The 15,576-nt window shown below is 40.1% G+C and overlaps 1 protein-coding gene across 1 annotated transcript; it reads left to right on the plus strand.

Moving 5' to 3' along the window:
• The first annotated feature begins 958 nt into the window (after positions 1-958).
• LOC136884845 (factor associated with metabolism and energy) lies at positions 959-15,332 on the plus strand. Its single transcript, XM_067157131.2, has 5 exons — positions 959-968; positions 7,051-7,247; positions 8,594-8,748; positions 11,306-11,383; positions 15,279-15,332. The coding sequence occupies exons 2-5, from the start codon at positions 7,067-7,069 to the stop codon at positions 15,330-15,332; spliced, it is 468 nt and encodes a 155-aa protein (XP_067013232.2). The 5' UTR covers positions 959-968; positions 7,051-7,066.
• Positions 15,333-15,576: the final 244 nt, after the last annotated feature.

The raw sequence follows: 15,576 nt of genomic DNA on the forward strand, positions 1-15,576 counted from the left end.
ATAATAATTATAATAATAATAATAATAATAATAATAATAATAATAATAATAATAATAATAATAATAATACGTTGACATGGGTCTGGTTGCATTAACCAGATGCCCCTCCCCCGAGAAGGTCGACACCTCATCCGAATGGCATTACAGGACAGACCTGCGTCCTCCTTGGCTCTGGCGCAACAGTGGAACACATGGTTTATAGCGTCAACGAGAGCCGCAGGCACATTTTACCAGTTGGTGGTGGTGCGCCGAGATATCTTGAACCTGAGGGCCGACATCGTTCAAATGCTAATCCTGGGTCAGGAAGACCCGTTTCCTTCAATGACGTTGTCTGGTCCCGTAGCTAAATGGTTTGCGTATTGGCCTTTGGTCACAGGGGTCCCGGGTTCGATTCCAGGCAGGGTCGGGAGTTTTAACCATGATTGGTTAATTTCGCTGGTACCGGGTCGCCTACGGGAGTCAAATCGAAAGACCTGCACCTGGCAAGCCGAACTTGTCCTCGGACACTCCCGGCACTAAAAGCCATACGACATTTCGTTTCAGTGACGTTACTGTGTGTAAGGAGCTTGGAGGAAGAAGATGACGAACCCTCCGGGTCAAAAATATATCCATATTAAGAAAATACTTTATGGGCATTTCGCGTCACATGGCTATTGCTAAAACTCAGCAACCCTCCCTATTGAACCTGCTTTATTTTTAATGTTAGAATCTATGACCGCGGATAGAAGCTGGTCAGAAATACATGCCAAGACCTCCTATTAATTTAAGAGAGACCTCTAAAACTCTTCCTCTGTTATTTGAAAATGTGTCACTAATTCGAGCCGTGTTGTCTTTAACTTAACAGGGGGACCTGTCATTGCGGACGCGATCCTAACTAAAGTAATGCACTCACAAGAGGCAACGTTGGCACCACTAACCAGACGAGGTCGACTTCCGTCCCGTGGGAAACTAAACCTTCCACCAGTTTGGTATGTTGATATTTTGTTTCGCCTGTTCTGCATGGGAAATTATCTTCTTATTCTGGCTTAATACTCTAAATGCTGGCATGCGGCCCTCTTGGAGACTGCCGTGGTTTGAATCCCGGACAATGCATGCGGGCGTTTTGAAATTCAGAGTAAGTTCTCTGTGTTCGGGATTCCACACCAACTGGAGCATCCTTGGCTATGATCACGATATAACTGCAAGCGTTTTTACCTTCAACTTCATTATTCTTGTTGATAATTGGGTCATCAGTCTATTGACTGGTTTGATGCAGCACTCCATGCCACCCTATCCTGTGCTAACATTTTCATTTCAATCCAACTATAACACCTTGCATCTACTCTATTCTATCTGCCATATTCATACCTTCGTTCTTACCACCTGCACTTCCATGGAGAAACTAGATGAACGAGTCCCGGTTGTCTCAAGTTATTTCCTATCACTCTATCTCCTGAAAACACGTATCAGATTTGCTTCAGTCAGTATGTATGTGAAGTTGGAACATCTTTTTACTACTAATATCTAGAAATATCACAGAGATGAGATATCTCTTCGGTTCAACCTTTTCAATACTTATTACGTGTTGATGTTACAAATAACTTTTATTCGACTTGGGACCGGTTTCGACATATAAAAATGTCATCAGCCATAAAATGAATCACAAATATATAAGCAAATATGTAAGCCGAATGGCTTGTGAATGGACGGTTATAGATTTTTAATGAACATATTTCAATGTGTGTCCACAATAGTTTTGATTATTATGTTTTTGCTTATATATTTGTGATTCATTTTATGGCTGATGATGTAACATCAACATGTAATTTGTATCGAATAGGTTGATCCTAATAGATATCACGTCTCTATGATCTCAGTCCAATACGAAAACATCAACGAAGCTCATATCTTTGAATTTGGAAATATGTCAACAAAGAGCGAAATTGGATCAATTCAAGGTGAGCTTTTACTCCTAAATAATAAACTAAAGACTTCATCAATGAAGGATGCACTGAATATTTGATCCTATTTGACGATTTTCTATCGTATGCATTCTCTGGACTGTGTATTGTTCCCTGGTTCGTTCCAGGGTTTCGGCACCACAATAAACATGAATGTTGTTCATTACTAGCCATTTATAGAATGTTTACTTCTTGAAGATATAAGGAAATTCATCTTAAAATATCAGATATCTTCTTCTCATCAACATTCACCAAATCATTCTCCTGTCGCCAATTCAATTCAGTACCCCTTTATTTGTCATTCGATCTATCCATCTAACCTTCAGCATTCTTCTGTAACACCATATTTCAAAACCTTGCATTCTCTTTCTTTCTGGGTTGTTATCGTCCATGTTTCAATTCCATCTCATGCCCCGCTCCGGACAAAGTCTTCAAAAATACATTTTTAATTCCTTTATCAACAGTAGCGGCGATTAGGGCGGTGGGTCTGTCGCCTTCCCCTCCCCGACTTTGTGGAGAAAACATTACATTTTAATTCCATTCCAGCTGGCTAAAACTAGGGATTATTAAAACGAACAATTTGTGCAAGTCCTGTTCTCTTATCGGCGAATTATTTCCTTTATTTTATTATTAACAAAATTATTAGCTGAAATACGCACGAAATGCCGTTCGTCGCCGCGAACCGATTTGTATATCTCCACAGGAAGTAGCGGAGAATTTGCAAGTGTTGTGAGGAAGGACAGCAGGGGTATTTTTGCCAAGATCATGGACACTGAGGTATGGTTCACCCGCTTGCCGCGCGCATTCGTGAGTCTGCAGTCTCTTTAGTGTCTGTTAGTTTCTTAGTGTGTATTTTTCTTAATTAATTTTATAATCACGCCAAATTTATATTTAGTATTGTTTCTTTGGTGAAAGTTTTATTCTATGGTATTGAATCAAAATCTCAAGAAACTATTTTTACCGCACTTAAGTTGGTAAACTGTCAACCTTTACCTCTGCGTCAATTTCGCTCAGAGGGCATGTATAGCTTTTGTTTCAGTTTTAATGTATAAACCCCCAACCCCCTGCCGCTGTATTCCACAAACCCGGGTACATTTTGTTGATTGTATATTATTTTCCCCCCGCCCCCTCCCCACTTCTAAATCCAATCACCGCTACTGATTATCAGTGTTCGAAGTGAGCTCATTTCTTTTCGTAAGAAAGGCGTTCCTTGCCTGTCCTACTCTGCATTTTATGTCCTCCTTAGTTCTGCCATCGCTAGTTACTTTACTCATCATCATCATCATCATCATCTGTTTACCCTCCAGGTTCGGTTTTTCCCTCGGACTTAGCGAGGGATTCCACCTCTACCGCCTCAAGGGCAGTGTCCTGGAGCTTCAGACTCTTGGTCGGGGATACAACTGGGGAGTATGACCAGTACCTCGCCCAGGCGGTCTCACCTGCTATGCTGAACAGGGGCCTTGTGGGGGGATGGGAAGATTGGAAGGGATAGGCAAGGAAGAGGGAAGGAAGCGGCCGTGGCCTTAAGTTAGGTACCATCCCGGCATTCGCCTGGAGGAGAAGTGGGAAACCACGGAAAACCACTTCCAGGATGGCTGAGGTGGGAATCGAACCCACCTCTACTCAGTTGACCTCCCGAGGCTGAGTGGACCCCGTTCCAGCCCTCGTACCACTTTTCAAATTTCGTGGCAGAGCCGGGAATCGAACCCGGGCCTCCGGGGGTGACAGCTAATCACGCTAACCACTACACCACAGAGGCGGACTAGTTACTTTACTACCAAACTATATTTATTTACTTCTTTCAAGACTTCATTTCCTAATCTAATATTTCCTGCATCACGTAACTTCGTTCGTCTGCATTCCATTATTCTTGTTTTGCAATGATTTATTTTCATCTTGTACTTCTCCAAGTGTGTACATACCATTCTGAAATTTCTCCAGATCTTTCGCAGACTCAGAAAATTCATTCACCTGTTCGAGAGTTCCTCTCTCTATCCTGATTGATGCTTTTATCCTTTGCCTCTTATTGATTTGCATGATATATTATTGCATTTTAACGCACAGTCTTATTCTACCATAATCTATCATCTATCATTTTACCGAAAATAAGGCCTTGCGAATTAGATCAACTGACTATTTTAAATGCACCATCATTATTCAGCATCATTTCTTTAAAATTATAGTCAGTGGATACATTTAAAAATTGTCGTCCATCTGGTGCCATTAGGGGCCGACAACCTTTGCCTCCAAGTACCATGAATTTTCTTTTCATTTATGATCATTCCCTTCTACTTGTACTTGATGTTTAGTTCTTTTTTTTGCTATTGGCTTTACGTCGCACCGACACAGATAGTGCTTATGGCGACGATGGGATAGGAAATGCCTAGGAGTTGGAAGGAAGCGGCCGTGGCCTTAATTAAGGTACAGCCCCAGCATTTGCCTGGTGTGAAAATGGGAAACCACGGAAAACCATCTTCAGGGTTGCCGACAGTGGGATTCGAACCCACTATCTCCCGGATGCAAGCTCACAGCCGCGCTTGGCCAACTCGCCCGGTTTGTTTAGTTCTGAAAGCATTTTGTGGAGAGCCATAATCTAAGATATTACTGCCATATAATCAGTGAACCAAGTAGCCTCCGTGGCTCAGGTGGCAGCGTGTCGGCCTCTCACCGCTGGGTTCCGTGGTTCAAATCTCGGTCACTCCATGTGAGATTCATGCTGAAAAAAGCGGAGGTGGGACTGGTTTTTCTCCCGCTACTCCGGTTTTCGCTGTCATGTTTCATTCCAGCAACACTCTCCACTATCATTTCATTTCATCTGTCAGTCATTAATCATTACCCCAAAGGAGTGCGACAGGCTTCGGCAGCAGCCGCAATTCCGAACCTCGCCACAAGATGGGTGCTTCATTCATTCCATCCCTGACCGGTCATTGACTGGAAAACAAGTTGTAGGTTTTCATTTTCTATCAGTTAACCAAATGTGCTAAATTTTCTTGCCTCCATTTTTGACTTCTCTCTTTTCATCCAAACTTTCGCACATGATTTCCTCCAAGCAAAGGTTAAACAGAGTTGGTGATAAACAACAGCCTTTTCTGGCCCCTCTCTGTAGTCTGTTTTCTTCTGTTAATTATCCTCCTGTTCTCACTCTTGCTATTTGGTCTATTCAGTTCTGTACTTTTTAACTTTTTTTCATGAACGTACCCCACCTACCTCTGTAAATTACTGTACTAAATTTAGTACAGCATATTTTATGTTTGACTTCCTTCATTATGGAAGTGATATCCTAGAAATGGCCGGGAGGATGCGCACACGTTCCCACAAAGGTGGCTGTGGACTTCATCACGGCGACCTGGATGTACTTCAAGGTCCCCTAGAGAGTCGCGTGAGTTCTCCACATTCAAGATTCACGTGGCAGTTTTCCCTCCTTTTGATTCCGATTCACTGAGCGATACTCGGAGATCAATAGTTCCAATAGCGTGTTTAGTTCTGGTGATTGTTTAAGGCCTCCTGTTACCAGCTATCGTGCACTGATTCGGAACTAACTTCAAAATAACCCAAGCGGCAAACGGTGATATAGGGTGGTAAGCAAATACCGTTGCAATTCACTGAATTGCATTACGTGCTTTAAATTACGAAACTCCTTCCTTTTGTTCGTGTAGAATTTCAAGTGTCAAGTATTCATCTATAAATTATATGCACATGGATTATTTATTGTATAGCAGTTAGTGCCGTGAGTGTTCGAGGATAAGTTCGGGCTCGCCTGGTGCACGATTTTCTGTTCGACGCCCATGACCATACAGGCGCCAAATAAAACTCCGTTTTGGTGGTACCGATTACCCTACAAAACGATTTTAAATAATTTCAGTTGGTGAAGCCGCTATCAACGCACGTCTCTTTGAAGAAACATGTTTTTTGAAATATTCCAAAATATTTCGAAATAACCAAATTTTAACCACAACAAAGCAAGCACGCCATTGCCTTGATTTAACCCGTGCGTCAAAGAGTGTTCTGGATGCAATTTCCTATTTCTTCAATATAGCAATATGATCTGCTTGGTGCCGAAAATATTATCGTACGGAGGTCCGACTGCGTAACAGTTCTGCAGAGGACTAGTTGTAGAATCCAATGCTGTGAACAAGATTTTAATTTCAAAAATGATTTTATTTTGTTCCTTTCAACATGGATATATTTTTGGGGTTGCCTCAGTTTTGAAATTAACGTCATCAATTTTCCGACATAGTTGTAACCATAGCGACCACTGTTGGTATATGTACACACGGTCAGTAGCTCCATCTTCTCACTGTGCGCTTTCTTCCTGTAACTAAGAGCTTGATAAAATCTCATATCAAGTGAACCACGTTCTGCTACTGAGTCCAGAATTAACATTCTTGAAATGACCGGTAAACGAACTCAGAGCCTTGAAATAAGAGACAGGCACTCTACTTCTACACCACGTGGCTAATAATAATATGTTTACAAGTCTTAACACACCGAACAAGTGGCTGTGTGGCATGAGTCGCATACTTATCAGCTTTTATTAGGGAGATAGTGGGTTCGAACCTCACTGTCAGCAGCCTCGATGATAGTTTTCCATGGTTTCCCATTTTCACACCAGGCATATGATTAATTAGGCCCACGACCTCTTTCTTTCCTCTCCTAACCATTTCCTATCCCATCGTCGCCATAATATATACAGCTGTGTCGGCGCGACATAAAGCACATGTGTAAAAAAGCCTTACCATTCTTTTATGGGCACATTCATTTTCCTTTCCATTTATCGGAACTCTTTATCTCCCCTGTGGGTAGAATCAATGGATCCACTGTCTGTACCCCCTGCTTGTCGTAAGAGGGAACTAAGAAGGAAACAACCAAATAATCTGTACTCTTTTTCTTGTTTTCTTAGCCCAAAAAGCATATCCATCATTATATTCTTTTCCCAATTGCGGAGAAGATGTACTAGTGCCAAGCTATTAGAAGAATCTTCCAAAGAAACCTCATCACAGTAAATTAGCTTCTGCCTGTATAAGAAACTTCGCAATAAAGTTTACAAATAATGTTTTGATTTTGATACCAGTCTTTAGTGGCAATGACATCACCGCCATGTTTGTTCCAGTCTTGTGTCGGATGAAATGAACATGGGGTGCGGTGCTTCCAAACGTACTACAACAGTGGTACCTGTGGGCGACTCCGACACCAAGGGCTCCGAAGAGAACATCCACAACAACGCTCGGAGGACCTCTGACGTGGTAGCGCTGCAAGGAGAAGACCCTCCGGCAGAGATACTCAAGGACGACAAAAAATTAAGTAGAGGTCTGTAAATATTGTCCTTTTTTCCACTCTTGATGAATTTTAAAATATTTTATTTTAACGTATAGTTTACAGCAGATTTATTTTTTACCTTTAACGGGAGACGTGCAAAAGAGTCATTAATTTTCTAAATTACCGAGCCCGATATCAGCAGTCGCTTAAGTGCGGTCAGTATCCAGCACTCGGGAGATACTGGGTTCGAACCCCACTGTCGGCATCCCTGAAGATGGTTTTTCGCGGTTTCCTATTTTCACACCAGGCAAATGCTGGGGCTGTACCATAATTAAGGCCATGGCCGCTTACTTCCAACTCGTAGCCCCTTCCTGTCCCACCGTCGCCATACGACCTATCTGTGTCGGTGCGACATAAAGCAACTTGTACAAAAATTATAAATTCTCTGTAACTTGAATATTATTTGAGTGAGGAACATAAAAATTTGCAAACTGTTTTAAATACATTGTTCTTAGCTACAAACGTTCATAATTTAATTTTGATAATATGTTTTGAATGTTTTAAATTTGACTTTTTTATATTCACGTACCTTTTTCTCATCAACGCCGAGATCCAGGCCTTTTTTTAAGTTATTTCTAACAACTTAATGTTTCAATGCCTGCAAGTGGTTTTATTGTAATTTCTTGCCTATTTCTATTTTTAAAAGTAAATGAACTTTACAATTTTAAAAATTCACAATTACACATATCAAATTCTGAAATTTATAAAAATACATATTTTGTAATTTCCTTGCGGGAAAATTTGTGTAAATGTTCAGTCTGCCTGTCTATCAGGTTTCCGATTGATATATTTAGTATTCCTAGAGAAAAATGTGCCTTCATCTATAAAAAAGGAGGCATGGCAAATGAAGATTGAATTTCGCAACACGAAACCTCGTAGTGTGTTTATCAAATCAAAATAAATTTCCCGCGGTGATCGCCATGCTTGACCAATCGGAAAGGATGCTTCACAGCCTTCTTCGGTGCTCGTAAGTGTGATACCGTGAATTTTCTGACAAAACAGACGTAAAGAGTTCAGCGAAGGAACATGACGTGCATCTGTTACGAAATTAGTGCACTTAGGTAATGAATTAAACCAAGTCATTTTAGGGCTAGATTTCCTACATAATAAACCAGAAATTTCAGGAAAAGAGTAATAGTTTTGAAGGATTTCCTGCACGTGTCCCCTTAAATGTAACATGCATTAAATCATCACTGAGCTAAGATTAATTAAAATCTGTCTGGTTCACCCCAAAGAGTTTCCTTGTTAAATCAAGTAATCAAGATCTGAATGATCAGGATGTGTCTTTTCTTGTTCAAACTGTGAGTTCTGACTTGTCTTGTCTCTCCCATAACCAGCGCAACCAATGGCCTTCGAGGTGATAGTAAACAATGAAAGTCTCATCAGGAAACATCCTCCACGAAGGCTACAGCGTCTGGAGGACCAGCAAGTGACACTAACACACCAGCTACTGGACGAGAAGCAGGCCGAGGCAGAGCAGCGAAGAAATCAGGTATGAGGAAGAGTATAATAATTAGACCTCGGTATTTTGGGTGGCAATAGGTTAGAATGCAAAGTAATTTGGTTTGTAGGAAGTATCATGCAACTTGTTGTACCTTGATGTAGCAAAAGTAACATAAATTCAAGGTGTTATATAGGCCGTACCCCTAATATCCATGCAAATCTCGTAGCATAACCGCTATACGGGGTAGTATATACTTGTTGTCCGGTTAAGTAAATTTGCATTTTAACCTATTAGCACCTAAAAATCCCGACTCTAATAATAATATACGAGGGTTCATGTCCATGTTTCGCATGAATGCGGGATCTACCAGACAAATTGAAATATACAGACTATTATATAAGTTAATGCGTTTCCAACAGATTAATATGGCATATATAAAAGTATATCATGAAGTATGTATTACGTTCATTAATGGAGGACCATGTTTATGACCTTGGTAGCTTAATGGACCGTTCGCTCCTTCAGATAACATTCATTTCTATGGTTTATTACAACACAACCCCATGTAAACATCTCTCATATTTTTGACAGCGGAACACGAACAAGAAAACTAACATCTAGGTCATCGGCCCCTAAAGGTACGAAATGAGACGAAATGTAATGACAAATTAAAAGTCTAAAATCCTCCACTGACCAGAATTCAAAACGTGAGGACGAAGAATGAATGGATGGATATGAATTTGAATTCTTTTGCCATGTGCTTTACGTCACACCGACACAAATAGGTCTTATGGCGACGATGGGACAGGAAAGGTCTAGGAATGGGAAGGAAGCGGCCGTGGCCGTGTCTGGTGTGAAAATGGGAAACTACGGAAAACCATCTTCAGGGTTGGCGACAGTGGGGTTCAAACCCACTATCTCCCGGATGCGAGCTCACAGCTGCGCGCTCCTAAAAGCACGGCCAACTCGCCCGGTGATATGAATTTAAAACTATCAGTGGATCCGACCCGCAAGGCCTCACATTCACAGAAACGGACGAAAAACATTATTATTACTGACCAAGGGACTGCTTCTATAGCACAATACTGAGTCGATGATACTTGTAATCTAAAGGGGATCCAAAATCCAAGTCATCGGCCCCTCATAATGGTAATTATCGCTAGAAAAGTAGAACCATGGTATTTGTCATTTTGCGGTACTAATCAAAAGTAGCGTAGATTTGCGGTATTCCACACATTATGGTACTACTCACAGGTAATGAAATTCGCACATGTAATACAGACCTATGGTGTTTCGCACATAGTGGGTACTAATCACAGGCTAGCCAGAACCTTGGTGTCGCTCATATAGTGAACCACTCTCTGCTGCTACGAATCACAAACCTATTTGGTACCTAACATAGTGGTACTACGCGCAAGTAAAAGCGGACCATGGTGTTCCCAGCGTGGTGGTACCAATCACAAGTAATTTCATGGTTCTAATACAATCATACCTTGGTCGCCCCTTTTAGTCGCCTCTTACGATAGAAAGGGGATACCGTGTGTGTGTTTTACGTCTGCGTCCCCAACCCACAGGGGGTTGTGCATGGATTAAACATGAAGGATTTGCGTCCTGAGGAATAAAACGTATTTAAAATTAAATGAATTAAATTATAAATAAGTAAATTTACCATATTATAAAATAAACTATTGTACGCAACAGCCACTGTTAAGAAAATAACTAATACATAAAGAGTAGGGAATGCTAAGTTTACCTCCAAGTGGTGACGGTATACAGGGTGTTACTATATTCTCATTACAGACTCCGAGGGCTTGCAGTGTGGACCAAGAGGGTTAACTTCAGCATAGGAACTTTTGTCCGGAAACGTACCGTCTTCCCGCTACCCGTAAAAAGGCCACCACAGCACACGTTCAAATCTCCCGCATTTTCGGGGCCATTGTCTAGAGTACGAACGTCATTGAACGATCACACGTGATGCCCCATACCCCTACGGGCTTGTTGACATTCTATACCATTCAGTTGAGTGTGTGATCCGCACGGAGATGTCTTGTACCTGCTTTTGTACTTGTGATTTTTGTTCATACTACAGTACTACGTACAGAGCAGTAAGCTTTATGTACAGTAGGTCATCTGCAACAAAGATGTGGGCAATAGTGGATACGTTGTAGTGGTGCGATTGCTTGGCCTGCGCGTTCACCCGACATGACACCGCTAGACTATTACCTGTGGAATCTGAGGAAAGTCTACTGGCACGGGTTATGGCAGCGGCGGATGTTGGAGGACCAGGTATTGATGATCGTGTGTACCGTCCGTGTCTGTATTGACGTCGGTGGTCGTCACATCGAGCCCCGCCTCTGGCTGGACCCAGACGACAAGCAGCAGAAGTCGGACAGAGCCCCGAAAATGCGGGAGCTGTGAATGTGTACTGTGGTGGTTTTTTGCGGGCAGTGGGAAGACGGTACGTTTCCGGACACAAGTTCCTATGCTAAACGTAACCGTCTTTCTCCCCAATTCAAGCCCTCAGAGTCTGAAATGGGAATTTAGAAACAAACTGTGTATCTCTCTGTTTGACGATCTAAATTGTCTGATGTTTCTTTTCCTCCAGATCTTAACACAGCGAGTTCAGTCTGCCAAGCAACGCCCTCCTCGAAGACTCTTCAACGATGACGATGGAGGAAGTCCGGTAAGTAGTATGAAATAAATGTATCAAAAGCTACTAGCACTTCACCACTCATGTGCTCCGGATTAATTTCTTCCACATGCTCTGCCGACTGGCGTGGGAAACATTGTTATTATAACAAGTAATTTCAAATTAGTTGTGGTTGTTAAAGAATTTAAAATTATTTCCGTTTATACATACAACACACCCACGCGTATTACTTCTAAATTATGAATAACAATCTCCTGAGTTCGCGAAGCTCTCCCTCCCGTTTAGCAATATCGGGTTTAAAACCACTGAAAATTACACCGTGATTTAATTTACCTTACCATATTTCCATCTCCGGAGAGCACACATCCTAAATACTTGAATCCCATCTTCTTGTTCCCAACCGAGCATTCAATTCTCTTAGGAATTTTCGCTACTGATAACATTTTTGAAAACGTGTTTGTATATTTTTTAAAAGAAACTTCATTGCTGGGGTTACAGAGAAATGTTTTAAGTTATTTATGTACCGTATTTACGCGAATAATCCCCGCATACTTAAAAACAATTGAGGCACGAAATTGGGGTGCGTTTTTTTTTGCGTCAGTGTTGGCATTTAATTTTTTTCAAAATGAGCCTTCCTAAAATTAGGGTGCGGGGATTATTCGCGTAAATACGGTAATTTTTAAATGTTCGTTCTCCGGTCGTACCACTGTTGATACATACACTAACTAAAAATGATTAATTGCGCACTTGTCTAAACTATTAGACAGGACGTCTTCGCTCCGTAAGAACAACGCTTGTCGGTACAACAGCAGTCACCCTGTCAGGAATGATATTGGTTAAGTTGTATATAAACTGAAAATATTGTTCTATGTGTTCACTCCATATCATGAATTAGTAAAGCCCGTGTTTTAAGACAGTGATAGGTTAAATTTAGTGAAATGAGCAACAAGTATACTGTATACTGCACAGCAGTCCTGATATGAAGTTTGCATAAGATTTAGGGGTACTGCCTATTAGAACCCCCTAGAAATCACGTTTCTCTCGCTACAGTACTGAAGAGCGGTCTAGACCACAATTCTTATTAGAAAAATTATTTTTCATTCTAACCTATTACGACCTAAACATCAGAGTTCTATGATAATGAACTGTCACTTTTCAGTGCTGGAAACAGCTCAAAGAACATTGTTTTAACAGTCTATCAATTGACGGATTATACAGTCGCTTAATAAGAAAAATAATGATCGCTTGATGTAGGAGAAGTTTCTCGCAGAAACAATTTAACTTATACATATGTTTGTTGTGGGAATTCACAGTTTCTTACTGGATGAGAGGTGAATAATATTATGAAAATAAATAAAATCAAGTGAGAGAAAATATTCCACTTGGGTAGCAGAATAACTAACGATGGGAGAAGGAAGGAGGATATAAAATGCAGACTATCACAAACAAGGGACGCCTTTATTATGAAGGGAAATTTGCTCACTTGGAACTTAGAAAGGTGTTTTTAAGACCATCATCTGGAGCGCAGAATTTTCTGGAAGTGAAACATGTACGATAACTAGCTCAGAAAGAAAATATAAGATTTTGAATTCTGGTGTTACAGAAAAATAATGATGGTGAAATGGGTAGATAAAATCACGAATGAAGAGATACTGAATCGAATTGGTTTGGCAAAATGTGACCAGAGGAAGGGACAGGATGATAGGAAGCATCTTAAGACACACAGAACTAATTCAGTTAGCTTTTCAGGGAAGTGTAGACGGCAAGAATGCTAGGGGTAGACCAAGGGAAAGAGATCAGAGTTGATGTAGAATGTAGCAGTTATGTAGAAATAAATGATTGTCACAGGATAGGGTGGCATGGATATCTGCATTAAACAAGTACCAAACGACAATAAAATATTAATTAGGAAGAACATACATTAACATGCACACATTCTATCATTAAGGCGGCACTCCGGAGATAAAAGCATGGATTTTCACGAAAATTTGTGGGAATGCCACCTGCATAAAAGTAGAGATATCACGCGCATTCCTTGAACATTTTTCATGAAATTTAATTAAATTATTAATGAAAATTCTTAATTAGGTAGATAATACTTCTTTTAAAAGCTCTACTTATAGATGTTTCTGTACATAATTTATATAAGGAGATATATCGTACTGAAGTTTGTGTACATTTTAAGTTTTAAACTTTTGGACTTAAAAATCCCTACTACTTGAAACAATTCTGCAAACAAAAATTCAGTACCCATGTTTCTTGATATAGCTGTGATAAATACGGTATATCGTACAAATTGTGTTGCATTTGAGAATATATTGTGGGAGAAAATGGGATTTAAATGTAAAATTACAATTAGCAAACAAAGCATTATTTGAGTGATAAATTGTCTGAATTCAACGGAATAACTTCGTGACAAGAAAAAACGAAACTCAATCCTTTCAATTTCAGCTATAAAAAAATTCACCAAAATTACAAAAATATCGATTTTTATCTTGAAGTAGCTTGAAGTAGATTTCTATTACATTATGCAACACATCATTATTAGTATGTGGTAAAAGTTCAGATTTAACATAGGGGCATATTTTTGATGCATAAGTGATTATAAACGAAAATATTCATCCACATAATAAAAATCATATCTAGAAGGTTAGGAACGTGCTTCTAGCATTTTGGAGTCTTCAAGTTTACCTTGATGGTAACATATACGCCAAGTGGTTGAAAATACTACTAAAGTCAACATGTTCGTGGACTAGCGCTAAGAGTTCAAGGATTTCATAGTCATTTGACCTACCTTTCAGCGTATTTTTCCCGTTGTGGTGATCCGGACGATTTCGACTTGATCATCTCGAACGTTTCGCCTAATGTTTCCCAAACTACGACATTCTCAAGTTCCGCCGCTGACATTCAAATACCATTCACAACAGAGTGTATGACTTAGTTTGTAATACATTTATACCTCTAAGTATTAGTATTAGTAGTACAATACAAATTTTCATCCAACTGCTCAGTATTTCAAGCCGAGCTATGAGCCATCAAGTCTGCTGTGGAGTGGTGTGAACACAATCAACGACTAGCACAATGTCAATCCGACAGCTGCTACTATAAGATCTAGAGCACAGAAGTGGCCCCCGCACGTCGTTCTTTCCTCGATCCCAGGATACACCAGTTCTCGTGGAAATGAAAAGGCAGACATCCTCGCAAAAGCAGCGTCCTTCTCCAACACATAAATCACCCCCAAGATATGCAAAAGCCCAAATCAAAACACATCTAATAAGACAGTGGAACAACCTCTGGACATCAATTACAAAAGGGTCCGTCACAAGAGAATTATCTCAATTGCAAAACATTAGTGCCCGAATTCATTCTCACTCAGTTCCTCTCCGGTCATGGAAAGTTTAAGTGCTACTTTGAACGCTTCAAAATGAACATTGCAGGCGATTACTTGTGCTTGTGTGGATCTTAACAAAGGGTGAACTGTGCCATGTTTGTTAGGACAAGATTCGAACTTGAAAGTCACTTAAACAGTTGTAAAGTGGAGCTTTCAATGCCATTATACCATCTGTTCGGGAAATCTTGCTGCTACAAACAATTCCTTAAGTTCATTCACCACATCTTCAGTAATTCAATTTCCTAATTTTGTGTCACGGACCAATAATTTAAAAACTAATCAAAACTATGACCCTAATATATTTATGTACAATAGGATTCAAACTGTTAGGATTATTTAATAAATAAATACATTATATCTCTTAACTGTGAGGGTTTCATCAAAATAGTAAGCGGGAACTTCATGCACATCCCTTGCTAGACAAAACTTTAGTGCTTCATGTATATATTCCGAAGAGACCATTATTTTTTTCAAACGTTCTGGTACATCTGACTTCTTCGGATGCCTTCATGAAGCATTTATTTCTTTCCTTTTCAGCATGAAGATGTGATTGAGACGATTAAGCGAGAGAACTCATCGGTGGAGCTGTGAATGTTACGAAGAAAATGATTGATGGACCAAAAAGATTTTATAACGTGTTTTTATAAGACTGTTCTCGTTTTGAACTAGTGATAGAAAGTTTGGGTAAATGTTACTTATATTTGCTAATATCGGGAATACTTTCTCTGCTCCCTCCTTTGCATACGTATATAAAACGAGAGTGTAAATATTATATCAACTCCAAAGTTTTTGAATGGGGCATTATTCGGAAGAGGAACAGTTAAAACAGGAATGT

The sequence above is a fragment of the Anabrus simplex genome, chromosome 13 (genome assembly GCF_040414725.1).
Source record: "Anabrus simplex isolate iqAnaSimp1 chromosome 13, ASM4041472v1, whole genome shotgun sequence".
NCBI lineage: Eukaryota > Metazoa > Arthropoda > Insecta > Orthoptera > Tettigoniidae > Anabrus > Anabrus simplex.

Bases quoted from the DNA above. Each gene is read 5' to 3' on its own strand.
- LOC136884845 (XM_067157131.2), top strand. From the start codon at position 7,067: ATGAACATGGGGTGCGGTGCTTCCAAACGTACTACAACAGTGGTACCT. The intron at 7,248-8,593 runs GTCTGTAAATAT...TCCCATAACCAG, and splicing joins CGACAAAAAATTAAGTAGAG to CGCAACCAATGGCCTTCGAG. The intron at 8,749-11,305 runs GTATGAGGAAGA...CTTTTCCTCCAG, and splicing joins CAGAGCAGCGAAGAAATCAG to ATCTTAACACAGCGAGTTCA.